At 52.8% G+C, this 25,961-nt stretch overlaps 1 protein-coding gene across 1 annotated transcript in view; it reads right to left on the bottom strand.

Moving 5' to 3' along the window:
- Nucleotides 1-25,961, bottom strand: part of UMODL1 (uromodulin like 1) — a 46,781-nt gene that overhangs the window by 5,199 nt on the left and 15,621 nt on the right. Inside the window, exons 7-17 of the mRNA XM_057545539.1 lie at nucleotides 22,625-22,762; nucleotides 20,910-21,506; nucleotides 19,573-19,830; nucleotides 17,382-17,494; nucleotides 14,087-14,300; nucleotides 11,335-11,472; nucleotides 9,337-9,656; nucleotides 5,051-5,196; nucleotides 4,319-4,555; nucleotides 3,887-4,046; nucleotides 1,958-2,042 (exon numbers count right to left, since the gene is read on the bottom strand). Of these exons, the coding sequence (XP_057401522.1) occupies nucleotides 1,958-2,042; nucleotides 3,887-4,046; nucleotides 4,319-4,555; nucleotides 5,051-5,196; nucleotides 9,337-9,656; nucleotides 11,335-11,472; nucleotides 14,087-14,300; nucleotides 17,382-17,494; nucleotides 19,573-19,830; nucleotides 20,910-21,506; nucleotides 22,625-22,762 (2,406 nt within the window). The remainder of the gene's footprint in view (nucleotides 1-1,957; nucleotides 2,043-3,886; nucleotides 4,047-4,318; nucleotides 4,556-5,050; nucleotides 5,197-9,336; nucleotides 9,657-11,334; nucleotides 11,473-14,086; nucleotides 14,301-17,381; nucleotides 17,495-19,572; nucleotides 19,831-20,909; nucleotides 21,507-22,624; nucleotides 22,763-25,961) is intronic.

Below are 25,961 nucleotides of genomic sequence, written 5' to 3'. Positions count from 1 at the left end.
TGCAGCCCCTGGAGACCAAGGGTGGGTGGGTTAGGAAAAGCCTGGAACTGCTGGGAGAGGCCCAGCTTGTCCAGGTGACAGCTGTGTGAGCTTGGACATGTTCCCTGAGATCTCCCAGTGTTCTCATTCTCCCCCAGAGTAGAAGTGATGTGATAGCAAGGGACAGGTCATGGGTGCCCAGTGGGAGGGGCCGGGGTGCAGGTGCCCAGTGGGAGGGGCAGAGATAAAATCCTGAAGGTACTTGTCTGCCAGCTTCTTTTCACTCTGTGTCTCCAGCAGTATTTCTGTTACTACACAGTATTAAAATGTAATCACCTGCCTACCAGCTGAGAGATTCCATGTTTCTAAATGATGTTTCTGTATATTTGTATGACACAGTTATGAAGCAAAAAAGCTAATAATACAATGAGAAAGAATGATGAACAAAATGAGTAATTATAATCCTTGTTATTGAGCTTGACCGTCTATACCCTTACTGTGTTTGGTGTTCTCTGCAATGGTTGTGTTAGTAAAGTGCACTACCAGTTAGGAAGGACAACAAATAACACTTACCAGTAACTTCTATGGACAAGGCACAGTATGAACTAGGAATTGCCATCATCATTATTGTTGTTCCCATTTTACAGATGAGGGAAGTGAGGCAAATGCAGCATGCCCAAAGTCAGACCCAAGTTTTGTCTCCAGGCAACCTAGCTCCAGCATCACAAATTTTAGCCTCACAGAGGATTTTTATTTACTGTAATCTTATTGGCCAGGTATGTAGGACTGTTGTAATAACTCCTATGATGTAGAGAAAAAGCACAGGCCTGACATACAGTAGTTAGAGGAGATAATGAATAAGTGGGTAGATGAGTGGATGGATGGAGGAATGATGGATGGATGGATGGGACTCAGAAGACTCAGGAATGTTCCTAAGACCACACAGCTCAGAAGTGTGAGAGCCTATATTTAAACAAAAGCCTCCTGACTCCAAACCCAGTGTTTTTTTCCACTCTGGTTTTGACATTATCTGTAATATCCACGAATAAATAGAAGTTCTGTTTCTATAAATAATAATGCAATTCACATACATTCTCTTTCATATTAGATCAATCAGTTCTCAGCCATTTAAGACAATGAAGAGGGTAGGAAAAGCACATTGTCCCAGGACCCAGGCCAGCGATCACCCAAGGACCCGTGCAAACACCAGGGCCTGGAATCCAGCTCCAGAGACGTTGAGTTGGTGGGCCTGGGGCATGGCCTGGGACCTGTGATTTTCTTTTTTTAATTTCCAAAATCCTTTGGATGAGAACCAGCAGTTGAATATCACTGGCCAAGAAGACCTCCCTTCCCAAGCCCTGGTTAGCACACCCATGCCGGTTTACACCCTGCATCCAAAACCCAGAAGTTCTTGTATGGGAAAATAGGGAGGCAAGGAGGGCCATCCAAATCAGGAAGAAAAACAATAAAAAAGGAAAGTCAACTAGGATTAGGTTTAGCTGTAAGGAAGAGAAAAACCCGAAATAGCAGCGACAAAGAAAATGGAAGCTTATTTCTTTCTGGCATAAAAATTGGAGGTCAGAGCCCAGGCCTGGCCCTGCAGCTTTGCTCTGTGGTGCCCTGGGGCACCCGGCTCCTGCCCCCATGGTGCTCATGGCCCCAGATGGCGGCTGGCTGCAGCCGCCTCCCCTGAATGTCAGGCAGCCGGCTGGGTACCAGATGTTTATAAGGCAGGCACCCTTAAAAAGTGGTCACTTGACACTCTCTTTTGCATCTCATTAGCCAGAGCTCACTCATATGGCCACTCTTGCTGTGAGGTCGGTTGGGAATTACAGTTTTTATTCCTGGCAGCCCCCTGTCCCCTAAAAACTGGGGGTTCTATTACCATGGAAGGAGAAGAAAACAGATATTTGGGGACAGCTAGCAGTTTCTGAATCAATACCCGAGTTTAGTTGTCTAAACCAAGTCACCAACTCACCTTCGGACCGAATCAGGGGCCCCCAGGACATCTGGTGCGTTGCAGAGGGCTCACCATTTCTCAGCGACCGAAAGTCATCGCAGTTCTGTAATTTTAAAAGGAGAAGAAGTACAAATTAGTTGAACAATGTTTATGAGAAATGTACCCACTATCAGCGTTGATACTCTGATTCATACATGTTCCTTCCAGCTGGAAACGTCAAGTCACGATGGATGAGTTCAGTCAGGGGAGAAGGAGGAGGGGGGAGGCTGGACCACCTGGGCCTCGGGGCCGTGCCAGATGGGATGTTCAGTGGGACGGGGGAGGACTGGACCTTATGGCTGTGCAGGCAGGGTGCCCAACTGGATGGGGGAGGGCTGGGCAGCAGGAGGGTTGGAGGAAGCAAGATGTAGCCCCCTGTGCCGTCTCCAGTTTCTAGCTCTGGCCCCTTGGCCCCTGGGGGCATCGTCTCAGAGTCACCCTTTGTTCTCCACAGCCTGCGGCAGACACCTGCTCCTTTTAACACCTTTGCCTGATGAAAAGTTTCAATGACATGATAGAATCTGTCTACCATATACCTGCTATGGGGTGCAATGTGTCCCCCAAAAGATGTTGCAGTCCTAACCTCAATACCTGTGGACGTGACCTTATTTGGAAATAGGGTCTTTGCAGACGATCAAGTTAAGATGAGGTCATTAGGGTGGGCCCTAATCCAATATGACTGTGTGCTTGTAAAAAGAGGAGATTTGAACACAGACACAGATATGCACAGAGGGAAGACATGTGAAGACACAGGGGGAAGGTGGCATCGATCAGTCAGGGAGCTGGACCTGGAACAGATTCTCCCCCAGCCTCACAAGGAACGGCCCAGCCGACGACACCTTGATCTCAGACTTCCAGCCTCGACTGTGCAAGGATAGATTTATGTTATTTAAGCTGCCCAGCCTGCAGTACTTCGTTACAGCAGCCCCAGGAAACCAATACAACGCCCATCCTAGAGGAGCTTGGAAAGAAATACGTGAAGCTCATAGTGTAGAGAATTTGAGAACTGGAAGCTCCTTGTCAAAGCTGTCGTGGTCATTAACACCCTAGGGTTTCTAAGGGGCTGATACAGGCTTGGAGCCCCTCAGCGGGCAGGCACCAGGAGTCTGTGTTCCTTTCCTACTGTTGTTCCAGAAGACCTACTGTCTGAGAAAAAGTGACAGCAAAATCAGGGCTCACTGGATTTCTTCTGCTGTGCATTCTGACTGATGTTTGGCTCTGATCACCCAGGAAAACCGCCCAAGTTTCGTAAGGAGCACAGGAACAAACGCGTCCCCAAAGGAGAGAGAAATATGCAGTTGCTGAACCAAAGGCCAGCAGAGCCCTCCGTGCCTTCCCCAGCCACAGGTGACACATGACAATCACTTCACATACTTGTCTGTGGATGAAGAATAACTCTCCAACCCAGAAGTGCAAAGCACATTTCAAATTCAAAGTTCTGAGGAAATGAGAATGTAAAGTTATTCATAATCCCAGCATAAATGCTGAACAGGAAAGAACAAAAACCTGATTAAATAACCTCGTGGCTAGGATTCAGCAGTGTGCTATCGACTTGCTAAAAATAATTTCAAATTAAAATAACATTTTTACACCGAAATATGCATTCGATCACCTGGAGGAGAAGCATTACAGCACCATGACAAGCAAGGTCTGATGTGATGGCCAGTGGAATGGTATGGTCTAAGGAAGGACTCAAGTTAGCTGCCCAGCGACACTGGTTCTCCACCCAGGACTGCCCACCATTGAAACCTCATTTCATGTCTTTTAAGGGCCAAGTCTGCAGGGCCCAGCACCTCCTCCCTGAAGTCTGGCCCCAGAAATGCCCAGGCCCTGGGCTTCTGATCACAGAGCAACCCTCCTCATAACAAAGAGGATGAGTCCAGAGGTTTAGAACAGCAAAACACCTACTATTTTGCACGTGGTTCCAGGGGATTCCATGCAGATGCGGAGTTTGCAGTGCAGATAGACTATGGAGTTGTTGATGAAGGAAAAGATTTTCAGCTTAAACTGGGCCTTGTTGGAGTTCCCGTTCTCAATCACATTCGTGTGTGTATTGGGGATAGGGCAGCTGGGAAGAGGGAAAGTGGCTCATTAGTTCTAAACTGGCCCTCCTGTCCTTGTTCCCAGGTGAGTTTCCTTACCGTGCACCTGAGTGCACACAGGGCATCCCCACTAGGCTCCAAGAAGGCAAGGATGGCTAGGTCTCCAGTTCCCAAGAGGAGGGTCTCCTGAGGGCACCACCTAAAACCCGGGTCTGCATCCATGCACGTCTGGAAATTCAGAGGGTCCAAAGAAGGTTACACAGAGGGGGTGGGTGCCCAGTGCCCCCTGAGCCCCTACCTGTTGTTAATGAAGCCAAACATGACCGGGTCCCTGGCATTGCTGGATGGCGTTGCCCAGCACTCGGTCAGGACCACCTTGAGGTTGCTTTTCTGTTTATAGAGCCCTACTTCAATCTTGACGTCATCACTGGCAGACACGGTATAATTTTGAGGAATAGGAGAGTCTCCAATAAATAACTGCATTTCAGTGACAAAACTTCCAGCACCATGGAGGTCCTCGATGATGGTGTAAACCCTGCAAGAGGGAGCGTTTGCAGGGGGGGGTCTGCTTCTGTGACCCTCCTGTTCCCATTTCTCCCCGAAATACTCCAAAGAAAGATGGAATTAAAAGAAGACCACCCAAATGAGAACAAGAAAAGAAAGGCTATTTTTTTTTGAGCTGGCTAGGGCTGGGGTCAGCCCCGGTCACTAGAGTTTGGTGGAGACTCAAAGGCAGGCAGAGGAGGGGTGAGCTTCACAGGGGAAACAGGGAGACAGGCGTGCCCTGATGGGGGCATCCTATGTGACTGGCTAGGGGAACAGATCTGGCTTTCCCTGGTTGGTTCTAAACTGGAAATGGGGACAAATCTAGGGAAGCTGGCAGTTATTAATCAAGTCTTGGCCACTGCCTTTTGTATGTTCAGTCTCTCAGAAGGGTCCTCAAGTGATTAAAACCCTAAAGAAACCCCCAAGTGATGGTGCTGGGAGGAACGTGAGCTGCAGGGAATTGGGGAGAGACCTCTGCACTCACCCCCACTCCGGAGTGTAGCCCGATGACGTCAGGAGGTCATTCTGGAAGGCACAGTGGATGGGGCTCAGGATCTTCAGGTGATGGATGATGCCCTCTGGGGACAGGTCGTTCCTCAGCGTGGTCCTCACCACCGTATTCGTCATGTTCTGAACACAGACGGGAAACGAGTGAGCTCCTGGGCCCCAGCAGGCCCCCGACATGGCTACGGACCACAGTTCTGGGTGCAGGGGTTGTTTAAAGCTTATCCCCACAAATATGAAAACCTTGACAACTTTTTCCCAGTATAAATTGCAAAAGAGAACATAACGTCGTGACATCTGGTTTAGCCTATTTCCTGTATCCGCTTTCTTCATTAAAAGAGAACCAGAGACAGACTAGATCAGATGATACCCCAAACAATAGATTAGATTCTTCCCCAAATAATCCCCAAGTACATTTCTGAAAATTAGAGAGCAAGCCCTCACCAAAGGAATCGAGTTAAAATAAATTGGTTAAAGTCTGCAAGTAAGAAGTACTAGGAATGTCATGATAAATATAATTAGCACTGCTGTACTTTATATATGAAAGTGGTGAAGAGGGTAAACCCTCAGAGTTCTCACGCCAAGGAAAAAAGTTTTTTCTATTTCTTTAATTTTGTTTCTATATGAGACGACAGATGTTCATTTAAACTGTAATAACCATTTCATGATGTACGTAAGTCAAATCATCATGCTGTACATCTGAAACTTATACAGGCTGTATGTCAATTACATCTCAATAAAACTGGAATAAAAACTTTTTTAAAAAGAATCTTTAGCTGTTGAATATTATTAGTCTCTCTAAGTTTTTATACAGATGCTGAAATTAGAATGATTGAAAGTCATAGTAATTTTTAGAATTCATTTTCCTTGGTAGAGATTCCTGATGCATTAGCTTCTGGGAACAAAGGTGGATAGGTTCTTAATTGAACGATCCAAAATGGAAACATTTAAACACATTTGAATTGACGCTATCTTCTTTGTTTGCTTTTTAAAATAAAGTGCTTGTGTTCGTATCTCCTATTTTTAATTATCTGCATGATGTTTACAGGTCCTGTGGTTTCTTCAGCTCAGAAGCAGACCCTCATTCAGCACATTAGTTTTACAATAGCCATGAAGCCACGTCTCGGATTGGGCTGTATTAGAGGCACCAAGTTTAGAACATGTGTCCTCACGGTGGTGGACATTATGTGCCTTGACTCACTTTGAAAAATGCCTCAGAAAACCTGGACAGTCCCCTGCTATCTTCACAAGAATTTTACACGTATTTATGAAGATGATTCTGTACTTCGTGAATCTCTGGGGCACGGGCTAACTTCTCTCTTCCTAGTCATACTCTAAACCATCTGAATATGGTATATCAAACTGAGAGGTGAGACCTTAAATTTAACGGAAACGTAGATAGGATGAAACATAGTCTGATGTATATAGTACATTAAACTGAGAGATGAGACCTTAAATTTAACTTTTTTTAAAAACAAGGAGGTCAATAAAATTTAACCCCCTTCCCCCCAAAAAAGAGGAAGAACCTGCTAACCGTATCTAATCTGTTGTATTTGTATAACTATGTCTCCAGGGGGAAACTTAGTTTTTGACAAATTTCAGAACACAGAAGAGTTCCTGTGGTTTCCAGGGCCTGGATGACTCATAAGAGATGAATTTCCCTCTGCTCTGAAAGGACCCTGAATTTCACTGAATTTAATTGCTAAACCAGGTGTTTGTCTACCACGGAAAAACAAGCAAGTGGGAGAGCCCACGCCTGCAGCCTTGTGTCTGTGCCTCCGAGTAGGAGGCGCTGACTCCCCCGAGGGCAGCCTGGCCGGCCCATCGCACCTGAGCACTGCGGGCAGGACTGTCTTATTTTCTAGCATCTGTCACTTGAGGTCTGCAGGTCCTGCACCAACGTGGACCTGAGAACCACAGCGGCAGCTCTGCCCACACCCGTGCCCGCCCCCCGCCAGCTTGTGTGCAGACTCTGGCTCAGAACGGAAGTCGCCCAGAAGCTGCGGCCCCCCGCACTCCGCACCTCCCACCATGGCTGCTTGCCCCCTCTCCGTGCGCCCACCTCCAGGTGAGAGTCTTAGGAATCTTTAAGAAAGAGAAGCCAAACCCTGGTTATTTTTCAGTTGTGCTGGCTGGAGGGCTTGGAGGGGGACTGATGAAGGATGTGGTCACTGGAAACGTCCCAGCTGGTCCGTCAACCCAGCGGCCCTGTGTGTGGGTCTGAGGACCACCCCACCCCCATCAAGGGGAAGGTGGAATCACGCCTGAGGGCGGCCAGCCGGGCCCGCAGGTGCGCGTGGTCCTCCAGCTGCCCGGGCAGCACTCGCCCGTGTCTGACCTCCAGGCAGGCTGGTACCTTGGAGCTGCCGTTGCCCCGTGCCCCGTGTCCCCTGCCTGCCCTCCCCGGGTCTCTTCTGCGAGAAGTCCCCCACTGTGTCTGCCCTGCCTCCCCTCCCCAGGGCACTTCCTACTGAAGCCCACGCCAACTCTGAGCCCTTCAGCCCGCGATGTCGCCTCCCTGTGCCCCTGACCTGGGGTCATCAGCAAGCCTAGCCCATCCAGAGCGTGGGCTCACCTGCCCCACGAGGGAGCTCACCCAGGGCTCCAACCAGAGCCTCTGAGGGTGAGGGTCCCTTGCCCACCCCGTGCCATCTAGGCCCCTGGAGAGGCAGAGTCGCAGAGGCCGCAGGGCTGGTCCTCGGAGGCCAGGAGACCTTGACCTTGACCACCGCCCCCATAGACCTTGGTGAGCCTCCAGGTCCCACTGGTTAAACGTGGATGACAACACCTGGCCTGGGGGTGATGAGGGGGCTAGACACCCAGCCAGCAGGTCCTTGGGGTCCTCAAGGCCCGGTTCCCTCTCCACCCCTGTGCTAGGAAGCAAAGCCGGAGACCCTCAGCCCCACCCCCGCCCAGCCCAGCAGCTCAGCATCCCTGAGGACCACCTTCCCCCCAGTGCCATGGCCGGGCCCCTGCTGAGACCGTCCCCCAGCCCACCTCCCACAGGAGGCCCTTCACCTTCGGGCCGCCATCCCACCCAGGCCCAGCCGTCCCACTGGCCAGAGCCACTCAGACTCCCTCCACCTTGTAAAGCCTCCCCCATTTCTGGCCTCCCTCATCCGGCTATCTGCACTTGCCCCCTGGGGTCATGGTCCACCCCCCATACACCCCTTGGGACCACTTCAGCCTCCTTCCAGAAGGCCCCTCCCCCCCCCCCGGGCCCAGGAAGCCCAGCCCCACCCTGCTCTACTGGGTGAAGGCACCTCCCGTGCCAGGACCTCACATCTCTCCAGGGACAACACCGCCCGATGCTGTTTCCGCTCTCCCCGTGCCCGGCGCTGGCTGGACCCATGGAAGGTGCTGCCCGTCGGCCTGGCGTGGCCTTGAAAGCAGCGGCCAAGCGTGGGGAGCGGGAAGGATGGGGGGTGAGGGGTGCAGGAGCGTCACTGTGGCCTAGAGGCAGCATTTGAAGACGCAGGACCTGGAGCCATCAGCCCACCACGTGATGGATGCTGCAAACCAGAGGTGCTGACATGGGCCCAGGACCCCCAGCCCAGAGTCACCCCAGCACTCGGGGAGGCATGGGAGCCCCTCTCTGCACATGAGATGCGAATGCCTCCCGGCCAGGACAAGCCCACTCCCCGCACTGCGCTACAGAGGAAAGGCCCTCAAGTAAGGAGATTTTGGATGGGCCACGGCTCTCCAGCCACCCCGCATCCCCACCAATGCACGGGCACATACAACCGTTCACACATTCTTCACAAACACACTCCCACATGCACACACATGCTCGCCAACACACATGCACACGGACACATGCTTATACACGTGCACGCATGCGCACACACACGCTCGCCTACGCACATGCACACACGCACACTCACCTATGCACATGCACACGAACATGTTTTCATACACGTGCACACGTGTACACAGGCACACACGTTCACGCACAGGCTCCTGGCTTTCCTGCCCTTTCTCCTCCCCCACTGGCTCTCCACCCCTCCTGTGCATCAAAATCACTGGGAGGCTTTTGTAAACCCTGACTTTCCACCAGAATCCCTGCACCAGGGTGCAGCCTGGTCCCCGGTGAGAGCTCGGTCCTATTCTAACCCTTGGCTGGGTCCTCCTGCACTTAGAGTCGGAGGCCTCGGGGTGCAGGGTCTTCCTGGCCCCCCAGGCCACACGCGGACCCTCCCCGGATCGAGATCCAGCCTCCCGGAGCCCCCTCCCCGCGCCCCATGGTGGGTCTGAGCCCGGCCTCACACTCTGCACGACGGTTCCGCACTCGCCCCACGCGGCCACCAGGATCACGTGTGTGCTGTTGTGGTCGCTGACATTGCAGGACGGGTGTCCCAGGTACAGGGAGGATTCAGGGATGGACTCCTGCTGCAGGAAGCGTCTCTGGATGGCGATGGCCACCTTCTCGATCTCACAGAGCACCCTGACGGCCCCGGTCAGGTTCAGCCGTGGGGACAGGCCCTGGGGGGCTGGGCGGGCACCCTGCACAGAGGCAGCCCCAGGTCCTGCTGGGGTAGGGGGCTGCTCTGGGCCGGGGATCTGGGATGTGTTGCCAGGAGAGTCGCCTGCAAGGCACGAGGAGACAAAGGCATAGGGTGGGTCTGTGCTTCAGGACAGCCATGTGAGCCTGGCCAGCAAGGTGGCACAGGGTGGGGGCAGGGCAGGAAGCAGACAGCAGGCGGACCACTCTGCACCCTGCAGCAGCGCACACCGGGGTCGCACGTGCCAGCAGAGCCACACACGTGCGTGTTGCATGTTCCTGCCAGCCCAGGCATCTGGGCCTGCCCTGGTTCACCGTGGCCCCCGTGGCTGGGGGACTGAGGGGTCCCCTGCCCTCCCAGACTCTCCCAGGCTGACACTGGGCGTGTGCTGAACCCATGGGCTTGGGATCAGCCATCACCCCTGGGGGCCCCTGAGTCTTATCTGCAAACTGGTTTAATGAAGTTTACTTTCTGGATCCTTGCGTCCCTTGCTCCTACTTCAGCTTCCTGCTTCCCTAAAACACACTGGGTTTCGACCTCTAGAAGAACACGAGGCTCTGTAAGAGCATCCACCGTCCTCGGAGGGCAGACCCAGGACATGCCTCAGCCCTCCCGGAGCCTCCTCTACGGCCCGGCTCTGCCGCCTGCCACCCCGGCATCTGCCCTCTCATCTCAAGGTGCTGCTCACCTGGCTCCCCGGCCCCAGGATGCAGTCCAAACCCCTGCTCGTGGCGTTAACAGCCTTCTCAACTGGCCTCACCCGGCCTCGCTGGGCGGGGTGCTCCCCCTCTCTCCCACCCATCTCCTGTAGGCACCACGCTGCAGCCAGACCACGCTGCGTGCCTGGACCATGCCCGCCTTCAACAGCTCTGTTCTTACTGTTGCACCCACCCACCACACCCTGCCCCACCTCAGCCCCCTCTGCTGGTGCTGTCTGAGCCATCCTTTAAGACTAGCTGGAAGACACCTCTTCCAGGAAGCCTTCCCTGACCACACTCACGGGACTGAAACAACTTAGTCTCCTCAGGGCCTCCTGCTTCTGCCTCAAGTAGAGCATATTCCATATTCCTTGAGACACAGTGTTCACTCCTATAAGCATCTGTCTCCTCTACTTGACCACAGATCCCTGGATGGCAGGGGCCATCTCAGGGTCAACAGTGAATCCACGAAGGCCCCATGTAATGGGAAAAGTGCTGCGTGGACAGTGGGGCTGAGTAGAAACGCTTCCATGTCATGTGTCATTTGTCACACAGGCTGTATGTTTTGCAAGATCATCTTTTAGCATCTGAGAGGACGCACCTGAGTTGATGTGTGTATTTTCTCATCAAGGGCATCAGAAGAAGCACTCGGAGATGAGGCACCGCCCAGAAGGCTGGAGGGATGTGGAAGGATGGGGCGGCACAGGCATGTGCACACACACACACAAACACACGTGGTGCACACATGTGCACACACATGCACGGTACACACATGTGTACACACATGCATTGTGCACATGTGCATTGCACATGTGTGCACACATGCACGTGTGCAATATGCATTTTGCACGTGTGTACACAATGCATTGTGCACACTGCACACATGTGTACACACATGCACATGTGCACGTATGCATGCTTGCACGTGTGCACACACACGGAAACTTGCCCAAGACATAAAAACATGCCAATCTCGTTTAGAAAATACGCACTTTGGGGATGAATGTCCTTCAAAGAACAGGCTATCTGAGCGTATTCCGGACAAGGGATCCTGAGGCTATTACCTTCGCAGGGTCTTCCAGAATATTCCACGGGGAGGTCGGGGGTGCCTCCCTCGCAGCTGCAGGTGAAGGACCCCAGGCTGTTGCGGCAGGAGGAGCCCGGGGCGCAGTCGTCCTCCCCGCTGTCACACTCATCGTAATCTGCAGCGTTTAGGAAACAAGACAGGAAACCCTCACAGGAGGCTTGAGCATCGCGGCTCTGCCCACTGTTACAGGCAGCCTGCATCTCAGGAACCAAGGTTAAAATTATCAAATGATAGCAAAGATGGCCAGTTCTGCAGGGTTCAGGAGACAGGGCGGTACCCCGATTTTCTGCCGGGGATGGGGGTGGGAGGCGGGTGGCAGGAAGTCTGCAGGGGCTGTTCTGGAAGGAGAATGATGGGGGCGGATGCGGGGGGTGGGGGAGGGTGCAGGCAGCTCAGCATCCCCTCAGCTCCCTGGAGACCAGGAGACCAACGGGCCCCACCTGGACCCTGGTATCAGGCAGAGGGACCCCGGCACACACTTGCTTTCATCTCTAAGCTCAATTACCTTATGAACCATAATGCGGCTTTACTGCAGAAAATGGATAAAAACCAGGACAGCTTAGCAAAGAACATAAAATCCCCCCGTGAGGCCACCTCCCAGGTGTAAGTGTTTGCATGTTGGTGTATTCCTTTCCAGCCTTTTGAAAGGCAGACTGCAATGCAGCTAAGATCACGTTTTATACACAAACGTGAGTCCTGCTTCCATCCCATTTCCTTGGGTCAGGAATATTTTCTATCTCAGCAAACCGCATTTTTAATAATTGCCTGATAGTCCATGGCATGGATTACCAAAATTGACTTACTACCTTCCCTATTACGGGACTGTGGGTTATTTCCAATCTTCTGCTTTTAAAGTAACACTGAGAAGAATGTCTTTGCATGTAAACTATAGTCCACATGAGTTCTGTTTCCTTAGGATGGAGTCCTATAAGTGCTATGATCATGTGCTACATGCAATAAGCAGGATAAAACATTAAGGAAGAAAGACAAATATCATTATGATATAGCTTATTGGTGGAATCTAAAAAATTGGTACAAGTGAACTTATTTACACAACAGAAATAGAATCACAGATGTAAAAAACAAACTTATGGTTCCCCAGGGGGTGAGGAAGGGATACATTGAGAGACTGGGATTGACATATACACACTACTAGATATAAAATAGGTAATTAATAAGGACCTGCTGTATAGCACAGGGAACTCTATTCAATACTCTGTAATGACCTATATGGGAAAAGAATCTAAAAAAGAGTGGATAGGTATATATGTATAACTGATTCACTTTGCTGTACAGCAGAAACTAACGCAACATTGTACATCAACTGTACTCCACTAAAAATTAAAAAAACAAAAACAAAAACAAAAAAGCAAAGTAAAAAAAAACAAAAAAACAAAAAAACAAAGTGGATGAAACATTTTTAAAGCTCTTGACAAATACCAGGAAGTGTGAGCAAATCCTATTCTCCCAGCATTGTGTGCAGGGGCTGCTTCGCTATCAGGATTATCTTTAAAAAAAAAAAAATTCCTTGTAGATGGGCAAAAAGAGTAACTCATTTTAATGGGAATGCCTTTGATTCTTCCATCTTTGTTAGTCATGTGGGAGTCATCTTTCACATATGGTCTATTTGGGTCTTTTGTGCCTGTGTCTTTTGGGTTCTTAGTATTTTATTACCAATGTGTGTGATCGCTCTTTATTTAGGATATAATACTTCATCAGATTGTTGAAATTACTTTTTGGTTCACTGCTTGCTTTACAATGGTGACTGTTTTGTTTGACATGAGAGCTTTAACTTTTTATAGAGTCAGAGTCCAGGCTCTTCCTCTGCAGGCTTAACCCTTCTCATTCCAAAGATCAGAAAAATATTCATCTATATTGTCTTTGACTTCATCCATACATGTAATTATAAGCTTTTTATCGTTTATTCCAGGCATGCTATGTGCTAGGGTCTGAACTGTGTGTCCTCAAAATCTGTGTGTTGAGGCCTTGACCCCCAGTGTGACTGCATTTGCAGGTGGGCCCTTTAGGAGATAATTAAGGTTAACTGGGGTCGTTAGGGAGGGGCCCTGATCCCATAAGACTGATGTCCTTATAAAAAGAGACAGCAGAGCACTCCCCCTCTGCACACACAGAGGAAAGGCCATGTGAGGACACGGCAGGAGGGCGGCCGCCTACACGTCAGGAGCGGGCCCTCACCAAAATCAGCCGGCACCTTGATCTTGGACTCCCAGCCTCTAGAACTGTGAGAAAATAAATGTCTGTTGTTTCCATCCGTGGTATTTTGTTACAACTCCAGCTGACTAATACAATGTGAGAAGAGACTCTAAATTGCCTTTTCTCCCTGCTTTTCTTTTCAATTATTTTTCCTAGGATCTCCTTGGAAACTGTGCTTGGGAGGAAGTCTGACAGCAGAGAGGGACCTGTCTGCCCTCAGCCCATGGAAGAGCAGCAAAGGAGGGAGGGGCAGGACGCAGCCTGCAGAAAGGTTGCAGCATCCCCGGGAATCTTTGCAGGTTCACCCGAAGATTTTTCAACCCTTAAACCTTTTTTTTAAAAAAAAAAACATAGGAGCAATAAGAGAGATGAGGGTCCTATCTGTGTCACATTCTCATCTAACGCAGGGAAGCCCTCAAGAGGAGGCGTGTCTTTCAGGAACAAAGCCAGTGGCTAGGATTTCACTGCCTCTCCTTTGCAGCGTGAGCCGCCATCAGGGTCCAGCCTCTGCCTACCCGTTATGAAGGGGTCACCTCCGACCACCTCCAGCAGAGGGGCATTCTGAAAGGCGGCCAGGAACGTGGCAGACACCTCCCGGACATCCACGTCTGCGATGACCAGCAAGTTGAACTCCACCACGACGCTGCCGCTGGAGATGCGGGTCACTTCCACCTGCACCCCACCTGTGTCCAGGTGCTGAAGCATGGAGGCTGGCAAGGAATTCCGCACCTTTAGAGAAACAGGTCTGGTGAGAAGAACCGCGTGCCGAGAGAGAGGAAATGGGGTCCTCGTCCTAAGGTGGCTCCTCTGGGGATTGCAGCCAGCAGCAGCGCTGGCCTTGGGAAAGATGTCAAGGCCACAGGTCAGTTCTGCCGAGTCCCCAGGCCCAGCACGAATGCCGGTGGGGTCTGAGACACGGAGCCCTGTCCCCCAACCAGAGCCAGCCGGTCAACGTGGGGCTAAGTGCCAAAGCTCCCCCGCTACGGGGCTTGTAACTTGGTAGGGGGCTCACAGCGGCATTTAGGATCTGCTGCTCTTAGCTCAGAGCCCCGGAGGGCAGGGCTGAGCAAGTGGTCCTAGGGAGGGACACCACCTCCCCGACTGCATTTTTTCCAGGACAGTCCTTGTGACCCGCATACTGCAGAACACTTCCCCTTCCTTTCTTCCTGCTGCCTTTCCGAAAACTGCTTCCCCGTGAGCACCCTACTGAGACAGATAGTTCCTGCCTCTAAGAGCCTTGTTCATTATTCCATCAATTTGGACAGAATCTTACATCACACACCATATTATTCCATTCTAGCCCATCATGGCCAAAATGCCCAGAAAGGTACCCAATCTTGTAATGAGCTTTAAGTTGTGCATATAATGCAAATGTGCTATGGAAGAGCCCACCTCCACGGTTTGCCCTCACAGAGAAAACCTGGTCTGCATCTGAACTGCATGAGGTTCAAGGCACAGGCTCGTGGATTCCCAGCCTTGGGACAGCCAGTGTGAACAAGTCTGTTGTCACCCATCAGAGGGTGCAGATGCCCAGGAGACCCCAGAGCCTCCTGCAGTCACATGGCTGCAACCTTTATCATTGGAAGAGTTGGTCTTCTCTCTCTCTCTGTCTCTCTTTCTCTCTGGGATTTCCAGAGAGGGATCTGCCAGAGTCCTGGATTAATATCACTTTTATCTGCATTTCAAGCCAGTCTCAAAGCGAAATGAGTGAACTGTTCAGCGAACTGTTCCTGTCAGTTGCTAGGAACTGACAAAGAACAAAGTGACACATTAACCCACAACCTCCCAAAATGTATCCTAATGTCCTATGTAGGTGTTAAGTTGCATAATTATTTGCTATCCTGAAACTCTAGACAGACAAAAACTGTCCCCCTAAATAGGCAAAAGATGAAAAGTTTTAAAAAGGAGAGATTAATCAAGGAACTTAGGGTAGCACTGAAGCTGCCTCATGTGACCACCAGAGCTATGTGAACTGATTTCAGTGATTGTTGTTTAATGTGACGTGTAACTATCATTTAACCTAAGGAAGATTTGATATTGTTGTTTAATGTGATGTGTAACTATCATTTAACCTAAGGAAGATTTGATATACATATGAATCAAACCATCAACAGCTCTTGAACCCACACACTGGGCCAGAAGCTGGGGACCTCAGAATAAGTAAAGCAGGATCCCCGATCCCCAGAATAAATTAAGCAGGATCCCCGATCCCCAGAATAAATCAAGCAGGATCCCAGATCCTCAGAATAAATAAAGCAGGATTCCAGATCCAGAGGAGTCCCAGTGGGGCAGTTCCTGGAGGCAGCATGACTGTTTTATCAGGAACGCTGATGGGATTGAACGGAATCACCAAACAGCGCGGCCACCAGCGTTGCTAAGGCTAAGGCGCCACCGTGTTATGACTCCACCAACAGGTGGCGCTGCCGAGCTCTCTCTAGTCTGCGTCTTAAACCCCCAGAACAAGGAAAAGCTAAAATGTATGAGACGTCCTCTATGCAAACAAGATCATGACAAGTGCATTCTCTATTCATCAAAGGGTAATCTAACCACCAGCAAAAAGAATATTGAGATTGCTCTTCTAACTAGATTGTAACAATATACCATCCCAAAGAATGCCAGTGGGTTGGCGGAGGGCACTGCAAGGAAGAGTAGGAAAAAGAATTTTTTTAAGGTCGGATCATAGTGGCATTATTCACAATAGCCAAAAAGTGGAAGTAACCCAAATGTTCATCAATGGATCATGGATAAAGAGAATGTGGGGCTTCCCTGGTGGCGCAGTGGTTGAGAATCTGCCTGCTAATGCAGGGGACACGGGTTCGAGCCCTGGTCTGGGAAGATCCCACATGCCACGGAGCAGCTGGGCCCGTGAGCCACAATTGCTGAGCCTGCGCGTCTGGAGCCTGTGCCCCGCGACGGGAGGGGCCGCGATAGAGAAAGGCCCGCGCACCGCGATGAAGAGCGGTCCCCGCACCGCGATGAAGAGTGGCCCCCGCTTGCCGCAACTGGAGAAAGCCCTCGCACGAACCGAAGACCCAACACAGCCAAAAATAAATAAATAAATAAATAAATAAATAAGAAAATCCTTTAAAAAAAAAAAAAAAAAAAGAGAATGTGGTCTGTCCATACAATGGAATACTATCCAGCCATAAAAAGGAATGAAGTTCTGATGTTGGTACAGCATGGATGAATCTTGAAGACATTATACTCAGTGAAATAATCCAGACACAAAAGACACATACATATTGTATGATTCCATTTCTATGAAATACCCAGAACAGGCAAATCCATAGAGACAGAAAACACATATCTGGTTCCAGGGGCAGAGGGAAGGACAGATGATGAGCTAATGGGTTTCTTTCTGAGAGAATGAAAACTTTCTGGAATTAGCTGGTGGTGATGGTTGCACAATTCTGCAAATACAGTCTAAACCACTGAATCACGCACTTTAAAAGCGTGAGTTTTACGGTATGTGAAATAGATCTCAATTTTTAAATTTTTTTCTTTTTAAGGCCGGGGGAGGCTTTCTGCTCTACGGGATCCCACATCAATAAAGAAGTTTCACTGAACAGGAAATGATGTGAAGTAAGGATGCAGCAGAGGAAAAGGTGTGTCTCCCACCTGCTGATGTGTCTGTTTAATGGCAGATCCAGGACACAAAGGCACCACACCAGAGCTGGAAGTCCCAGCTTCCTTCGGAAACGAGAAGTCTATAGCACCTTCAGGTCTGGGTCCCATTTGGCTGCCACTAGGATGCTACCACCTTCCTCCTTCACATCCCAAGAGAAAATAAGGACCGATTCCCCAACTTACCATCCTAAAGAATAGCTCTAGGAAGGCCTGGTACTCCTTGCTGCTTGCGTTGCGGAAGGATTCTGAATAATTGACATTTGCTATTTTGACTTTTCCACTGAGCTTCTGGGCCGCTGCAGGATGGAGAATAAACACGTTTGCAATGGTATCAGGTAGCAGATTACCATCTCTATCTTAATAACAGTATTTTTACGTTGGCCAGGAAGAACATCAAACTGAGGCTGATTTGCACTCTGTAAAGAAGGAACAGCGCCTGGTACGCACAGACACAGCCCCCAGCTCCGGAGGACGACGGGACAGAGGCTGGGTGCAGAGGGAGACCCTTCCGGAGGCCGCAGAACCAGCTCAGCCCCTGCGTCTCTCTCCTGCCTGCCTGGAGAGAGTGTGGCAACAACTGGAGAGTGTGACCTGACCTAAAAGCCATCAGGAGCAGGAAGGTGCACCGGTGAGAGCAGAGGTGGACCCATCTCAGGCCGGGGTCACACACGCGCGGGCCGCTCCTCCCCGTTACCTGTGCACGAAGTGGCCACGTAATTCACCAGCAACCCGGGATAACTCTGAGAGTGAAAGGAGGCACGATCTGGTAATGATGCCGAGGCTCAGCTGTACGCCAGCTGTGCAGGCAAACCAGGATATAGATAGTGTCGCCTTGCCATGCGTCTGCTTGGATCCCACAGCTCAGGACAGAGCGCCCAGAGGTCCTGCAGCAGCCAGCTCTCCCTCCGCCATCCCCACAGCCCTGCCTCTCCCTGCTTCGCACTGGTCTGTTCCATCTGAATCTTCTCCCTCCGAGTAGGGCTTCTAGGAGTACGTGGTCCAGGAGCATCGCCCCGCTGCATGCTGGGTCCCGAGTAGCAGCCGTCTCAGTTCTTGTTCAGTGATTCATCAGGTATCTGTGAAGCCCCTGCTATGTGCGGGGTGTTCTGGGCAGTGAAGGAGGAAGGCTACGTTGTCCTGTTGAGTCTGAGTGTCCCTCCCCCAGGAGCGTGTTGCCCAGACGTGTGACAGACCACAAAGCTGTCCCACTATGCGTTCCTGGATGAACCCCAAACCCTGTATCTTCGGGATCATGGCTGTCACTGTGCCTGAGGGCCACCGGTCCAGACTCACAACAACTGGATAGTGTGACCCGACCTAAAAGCCATCAGGAGCAGGAAGGTGCACCGGTGAGAGCAGAGGTGGACCCATCTCAGGCCGGGGTAACACAGAAGTGCAGGCCGCTCCTCCCTCCAAGCACGGGTGAGACCTTCAGATGGCAGATGTACACGAAAGCCCAGCACCAGCTCTCCTCCAGGGCTGCCCTGCCTGACCGTGCGGCCAGCAGCGACCTCCACTTCTCCAGCTTGCCATGAACTTGCACTTGCCTTCATCACCCACATCTCCTCTCTAATTTCCCAGTTCACAGCTAATTCGTATTTTCAAGCATATAAAAAGAAGTTCTAAACGTTTATGACTTAGGCATCCCCCAATGGGTCATCTTAGGCATCTCCCAAGGGATGTGCACCCCATCTCGAAGACCACTGTCATCAACTCTTAGACAGTTGCCCAAGATTTGAGGACTAATCTGCAATATCAGGTCTGCCCTTGGCTGTTCAGGTAAGCTGGACATCCAAGAAGACATGTGGATGAAAAATGCTAATGAGGAGAAAAGAGGAATTTTGTCTGAATATATAACTATTGACAAGGATCAGCTCCACCTTATCAGAGGCTACGTTTGACTTGCTCAATTCTACTCCTCTCCCTTTTACTCTGCGGCCCCAGGCTCAGTGGGCGGGGAGGGGGGCACTCACAGATCTGTCCATCATCATCCTTCCTGAAAGCCAAGTCCAGGTCTGTTAGGAGTGAGGATGGTCACAGGAAATGGATAGACTAGCACTGCACCCATTTCCCTGCCACGTACCCATGAGGACACAGATGAGCGAGCGTCTGCAACCTCTGCAGAGTCTGGAGCGCTTTGCAAAGCAGCCTCTTTGTCCACCACCTGTCCCTGAAATAAGCCCCCTCCTGTGTGGCCTTTGAACACCAGCTGAGTATGAAGTGAGCCAGACATTCCTACACTGAGAGGAAAATGGAATCCCAACATCCACAAGTTCATGCAGCTATTTTAAACCTTAACCCACCAAAAATCTTTTTCATGCCTTTTCTCCTCCTTTTAAGAACCAATGGCAAAAGCGTTTCTGAAGCCCGTTACCTGTCCTCACTTTCAGGTGGGCTCTGGCACTTTCTTTTCCACATGCTTTGGCCACGATCTCCACCAGGTACAAAACGCCAGGCTCTAGGCCAGACAGTGTCAGGCTTGCGTTCCGGGTCTCCAGGTGCACAGTGGGGGTCCGCGCAGAAATCAGGGTGAGCTGGAAAGTGGGGCGCAGGGTGAGATCCGCCACCCATGCCACGTGAAAGCCCGTGCTGGTCACATTGGAGACGATGACCCTTCTGATGGGCATGGGAGCTGAGAAGTGGAATATAAACGCCCTGATTAAAATCAGTCCAACGTTCCCAGGAGACAGGAAGGAGAACCAAACCCCCTCCTCGGGGACATGAGAGTCCTCAGGGGAGGCCATCCCAGGGGAGTCAAGTCCCCCAGCTGCCAGCTGCACATGTGGATGCAGAGTCCCTGGACAGACCCTGAGCCCTGGGCTCCCAGGGACGGCACCCCTGACCCTTAGGTTTGCTCTGTGTCCACCCCTGAGGTCCCGGGACCTCTGGCAACAAAGTTTTCTTGAGCAGGTTCTGGGCGGCTCCTTCAGAGCGGCTGCCCCCCTCAACCCCTGGGAAGACTTCCCAAGGAATCAGCATGGTGGGCTTTGCTGGCTACAGACCATTGCTATGGGGGACTTGGGTGATTTACGTGGGCTTAAGAGCTTAGTTTTGGATCTAGCACTGTGCAGCAGAGGAAATGCATCCACGGAGCTGCATTTAACAGTTGGATGCAATCCAGGGCCAGGCTAGCTCAGTGAGCTCACACAGGGATGCCAAGCCAACCTCCCTCCGTGGGAGTCGCAGGGCCAGGCCCGTTCCCTGCACAGAGCGGCTGCCTGTCTCCTGGGGTATCACCCAGGGGTCTTGGTGATGGCTCAAGCCTCTACAAGTAATGGGTAATGTGGAACTGCCGGGGGTCAGTACGGCTGGGAGGGTACAGAGCTGCTGGGGGAGCTGCAGCAGGCTGGGGGGGGGACAGAACTTCCGGGGAGGCACAGAAAGGTTGGGGGCCCAACCCTGCTGGGGGGGTGTGCCCCGTGCTCAGTGCACTTAATGCAACACATGCCCAGCTTCCTGCTCCAGCTGTTGGCAACCGGGAGGCTTAGGAAGGGGGAGGCCCGGGCTGGAGAGAAAGTGGGGAGACCGAGTCCTCACCCTTACGAGACCGGAAGCCGACCGCCAGGGGACAGAGCTGCACTGCGCTGGGTTTGCCCTACCCAGTGCTGCTGGACTGCCCTGGACTGGACGACTGTGTGAGCCTTTGCCCAAGGGAGCTCACACACCAGCAGCTCCACGTGGCCCCTGGGACGCACCCTTCTTGCCACTCACCGCAGGTTGGGGTCTTCAGAGATGCAGGCGTGGTGGCCGAGGGCAGGTCTGGGGAGCCGGAGGGTCCAGGGTCTGAGTTTTTTGGCCATGCGGGGTCCAGAGGTACTGGCGGTGTGTCCCTTGTGGGGAGGCTGGCATGCCACTCAACGTGGTCCATGGGGCCCTGGGTAGGAGCGGGCCGGAAGGGCGGCTCCGTGGTGGAGTTCGGGGGCAACCATCCAGGGGAGTCTGGTAGGCTGTCCATGGCCCCAGGAGGGGAGTTGTGGGTTGGCCCAGGAGCCCGGGAGGAGAAGGTGGTACCAGCCACCCTGCTGGCCGTCCACCGGCTGGTCCCCAGGCCTGGGGCCACGCTGGCCTCCTCCTCCACGGCTTGCCCAGTGCTGTTCCTGCCATGACCGAGCATGCCGCTGCCCCCTCTCCTGGGTGGGAGCCCTGGGGTCCAGGCCTGGCCTGCTGCAGTGGTGCCCCACGGGTATCCAGGGCTGGGGGACAAGGTGGGGGTCTCCAGGCCGAGGGCTGTTGTTTCTGTGCTGGGACCTGGGGCTGTTTCGCCTGTCACCGGAGATGGTGCACCACCCGTGGGGCTCAACGCATCACCTGCCGAGACACATCCTCTCTCAGACGGGGCGTCTGGTCTACTCTGGTCAAGAGCCCCCCCAGGTGACCTTGAGAGGGGGCACAGGCTATCCCCACGGGTGGTTAAGAATGTTTGACACGGCCCATGTTCGTGGTCTCCCAAGAGCTCTCTCGGAAGGCCATGGAGTCTCTCCATTTGATCAGTGAGGATGCCATGACCCCGAGATTAGGGGGTCCACCTGGGAGGCTGCAGAACCAGGACATAAACGCAAGGCTTAGTTCTTGCAGGCCTCAGATGGATCATGGATCCACGGGCCTTTGGGAAATTGGGATAATTTCCTCCAAATGTGTGCTCAGTGTGGGGCTAGGCTCTGGTCACTCTTATCAGCTTGCTGGGCGACACAGGTATAAGAAAAAGGATGGGAGAAGAGAAGCTGTGTGGGTCTTAGGAAGGAGGACAATATACACAGTAGTTAAGGACTAGAGGCTTTCTCCCAGGGAACCATTCTCTGCTGCTTCCTCCAGCCAGAAAGCCTTTACAGGGATGGCAAACAGGTAGCTGAGCACCTATGCTGCCCACCCTGTGTCCAGAGCAGACATTGCTAGTCGATCACAGCATTTTAAGTCTGTATATGACCTCCTCCTGCTTCTGAACTCAGCACGCCAGGTAGCCCCAACAAGCTGATCAGACCTGGCCCCAAAAAATATTAGGGCAGAGACATGCCAAGAATGGGGCTCAGAGGCCCCACATCAAGGCCTTCTCCATGCTCACCGGGCTCCTACACCATCTTGGGCTCCTGTCCACACAGGGAGGGACCCCTGCCCACCCAGGGAGGGACCCCTGCCCCCAGGGGTTTCATCATGACTTTCTCTGACCCTTTCGTTCATAAAAATAATTTAAAATCATACTTTCAAACGTCATTGGTATAAAGACTAGATTCGTAATTGATATTTACTGTTATTAGATTATTTTTTTCTTTTGATTTTAAAAGCAATTGAATCATTCTCATGGGCCCCTGACAGTATGGTGGGCCCCGGGCACTGTGCCCACCCTGCCTGAGGGAAGCCGATGCTGCTCCACCCCAGGTCCTCAGGGAGGGGGCTCAGCCCAGAGCTGGGGGCTTGGGGACGGGGCGCACCGTCACAGGCCCGGCCCGGTCTGGAGGGGTGGGCGTCCCTGGCCGTCCGGCACTGGCAGGTGTACGAGCCCTCGAGGTTGATGCACTGGGCTGCCGGCGAGCAGTCGTGCTCCAGGCTGTCTGCGCACTCATCCCAGTCTGTGGGCGGGAAAGAGACAGGACGGGAGCGGGTGAGAGAACCGCCGGAGGCTGCTCAAGCAGAGCTAGATGGTGGCAACTTCCTGCTGACCGTCTTTGCAGAGAACGACCAGAAGGATGGAGCAGGGCGTCAGTGAAGCCCTTGGCATCCAACACCCGGGGCTGGCGGTGGGGTTCCCTGCGCAGAGCCCTCCCTGAAGCTCCTATTTGGGCCAAGGCGACGAACCGAAAGCCCGCCCTTGCCCACCTCCACCGCTGGCTGATCTGGGGGCAGAGGTTAGGGAACGTTGGGATTCCTGTGGAGGTATTAGCACCCACAGGTGTGAATATATTCCCCTCTTGTTTATTCTTTGTTCATAAGGTGCTTTCTCTTCCCTCTGATGTGCAAACATCCCCTCATATTTAGTGTCTCAAGAAAGAAACAGAAAAGTAACTGAGCCAGGAGGTGTCCAGTTAGTATAACATGAACTTTCCAAGACACAGATAGGACGGCTGTAAATACAGCCTCCCCGAGTCTGGGAAATGACTGTGAGAGACCCCAGAGCCCCGTGCCCCCGGGAAGCCCTGACCCTTCTGACCTGGGCAAGGAAGGCTCAGTGAGCCCCCCAGCCCTATAAATCCCCCCAAACCCTCCCCTGCCACCGTCCTTTCTTGGCCTCTGAACTTGAACTTATTTATAAAACAGAAATAGAGTCACAGATGTAGAAAACAATCTTATGGTTACTGGGGGGAAAGAGGGGAGGGATAAATTGGGAGATTGGGATTGATATATACACACTACTATGTATAAAATAGGTAACTAATGAGGACCTACTGTACAGCACAGGGAACTCTGCTCAATTCTCTGCAATGACCTGTATGGGAAAAGAATCTAATAAAAGAGTGGATATACGTATAGGTACAACTGATTCACTTTGTTGTACACCTGAAACTAACATAACATTGTACATCAACTCTACTCCAATAAAAAATAAATAAATAAAAATAAACCCTTAAGGAATCAATACTCAAGCTGTATTTCAGGCTGGGAGGAGCCGGGGGTCGGGGGGCAGTCTTCCCACGGCTCTAGAAATCCATCCTTCAGCCCAGGTCCGGCTCCACGGGTCACTGCCTGTCCCATCCCCGCCCAGGAGAGCAGGTGGTTGTTAACAGAGTTGCATCTGCCAGCTGGGGAGGCTGGGTGCCTCGACGGGGTGAGGTTACCCTTCGGAGGTGGCTACCAGGCTTCCCGAGAGCTGCAGGCGGGGTCCCCGAGCCGGGCTCAGGGAGCCAGCGAAGCCTGGACTTGGCTGGACTTCAAGTCAAGATAAGGCATGAGTCCAGTTTCGTGCAGAGAAAACTCTGCCACTGGGTGCTCCGAGGCCCGTCTTGTGGTTTTCAGTTTTGCTTCATGTGATCTTCACAGAAGCAGCCCCCACCGAGCCCAGCAGACTCATCAGCTGACGCAGCAGTTACACCCCGACCCAGATCCCCCTGGAGAGCAGCCTGACCTCCAGGTGGCTCGAAAGTGCTGGGGCGTTAAGGCCGGGGCTGGAGCCAGACCGGCTGGGCAGCAGGGCCACGAGGAGAGCGGAAGCCCCCGTGGAGACCTGAGCTCAAAGCGCAGAGCACTGGAAGTTATCTTGGGGAGGTGACTCCCCACCCCCTTCTCTCCGCCAGCACGTGGCTCAGGGGTAAGTCTGAGTAAGATTCAGACAGCTCTGCTTTGTCGTGTACAAAAGCCAGAGGCCTGGCAGTTCTTGGGTTCAGAGCGGGAGGCGGTGTGCGAGCTGTGAGAGCTGCCAGGCGGCCTTTGTGCCTCCTGGGCCGCCAGACGAGGACGTGGACCAGCTCCTGGTGCAGGACCCGCCCTCTCCTCCTGCCGGGCCTGAAGCCGGGATGAGGATGTAGCCCACTTCCCGGAGGAGGGGGCAGCTGTGACAGAGCCAGGACTCCTGGCACAAGTAAGCCCCCAGGAATGAGGCAGGGAGGCCCAAGGATAAGCCGCCCCATCCCTGAAAAGGCAGGCTCCGCGGGAGGCCCCAAACTGTCTTTGGGGCCCAGGTGGCCTTCAGAAGTGAAGCCTGGCCAGAGCCCTCAGCCCTTCCTGGGGGCCAGAGTCAGATTCTCACTCAAGGAGGAAGGTGGTCACAGAGAACTGGTTTCTAACGGCGGCAGGAACAGAGACTGGACCAAAGGCAGTGCCACCGAGTCTGGAGAAAGCAAGCCCAGCCCAGCAGGCCAGGCGGACGGTGACAGTCCTGGGGCCAGGCTCCCTGCTCATGCACCGTCTCCCACCGCCCACAGAGGCGACAGGAGGGTCCACTGCGTCTAGGATGCTGTCAGGGGTGCGCGGCCGACTGGAAGCTTCGGGGAGCATGGCTAGGCCAGTCCTGAGATCACAAGAGAGGGCGCGACCCCCCAGTACTGTGGTGACCCCAGGGGAACCCCTCACACAGAACAGTGCCGCCATCAGGCCTCGTTTGGCTGGCGTCTGCACAGAGCATGAAGGCACGAAGGGGCCACGTAGACGCACGTGGAGGCCCAGTGGGTTGTCTGCACCTGGAACAAATGAGCAGGACGGCCCTTCCGGAGCAGATTTTAAGGAAGGGGAGGGGCGAGGGTGGGAGATCCAAGGGGAGCGAAGGGAAGGCAGGAGGGACGGAAGGTGAGGGCTCGGGGACACTGCAGGACCTTCCGGGCCTGAGAACTCCCCCGAGATACGAAAGGGCATCCTAGAGAAGAGTTAAACCGAAATGTTGGCGGTGCTGTCAGACGTGCGCGGGGCACCCCGCTAACCCCACACCTGCAGGATCCCTTTATTTACCCTCCAGGGGGAATGGGTCAATCTTCCTGTCTCTCAGCTGAGCACACTGAGGCCCAGGAGGTGACATGCCTTGTACAGGGACCCACAGCGAGGGAGTGTCAGAGCTGGGATGCCAGCCTGGCCCATGAGGCCCCCACCCGCCGGGCAGTGTGAGCAGGGCCGGAGACCAGGCTGCTGCTGAGCTCTGGGCCTCCCCACACGGGGCACGGCCGCCCTGGAGGAAGACCAGGACACGTGGCCACCCAGTGACCCGGGCGGGGTGGCATGGGCCTCGGGGAGAAGATGAGGTCATGACAACATGACCGCCACGCTGCTGGGACACATTGATTCACAGACGTGAGAGCTCCCAGATAACCTGGGAAAGCTCAGCAGTGCCAACACCACCATTTCTGT

Source organism: Balaenoptera acutorostrata, chromosome 4 (genome assembly GCF_949987535.1).
Source record: "Balaenoptera acutorostrata chromosome 4, mBalAcu1.1, whole genome shotgun sequence".
NCBI classification, from domain to species: domain Eukaryota; kingdom Metazoa; phylum Chordata; class Mammalia; order Artiodactyla; family Balaenopteridae; genus Balaenoptera; species Balaenoptera acutorostrata.
The sequence above is the reverse complement of the archived record's forward strand: the minus strand, read 5'-3'. Positions and strand labels throughout refer to the sequence as shown.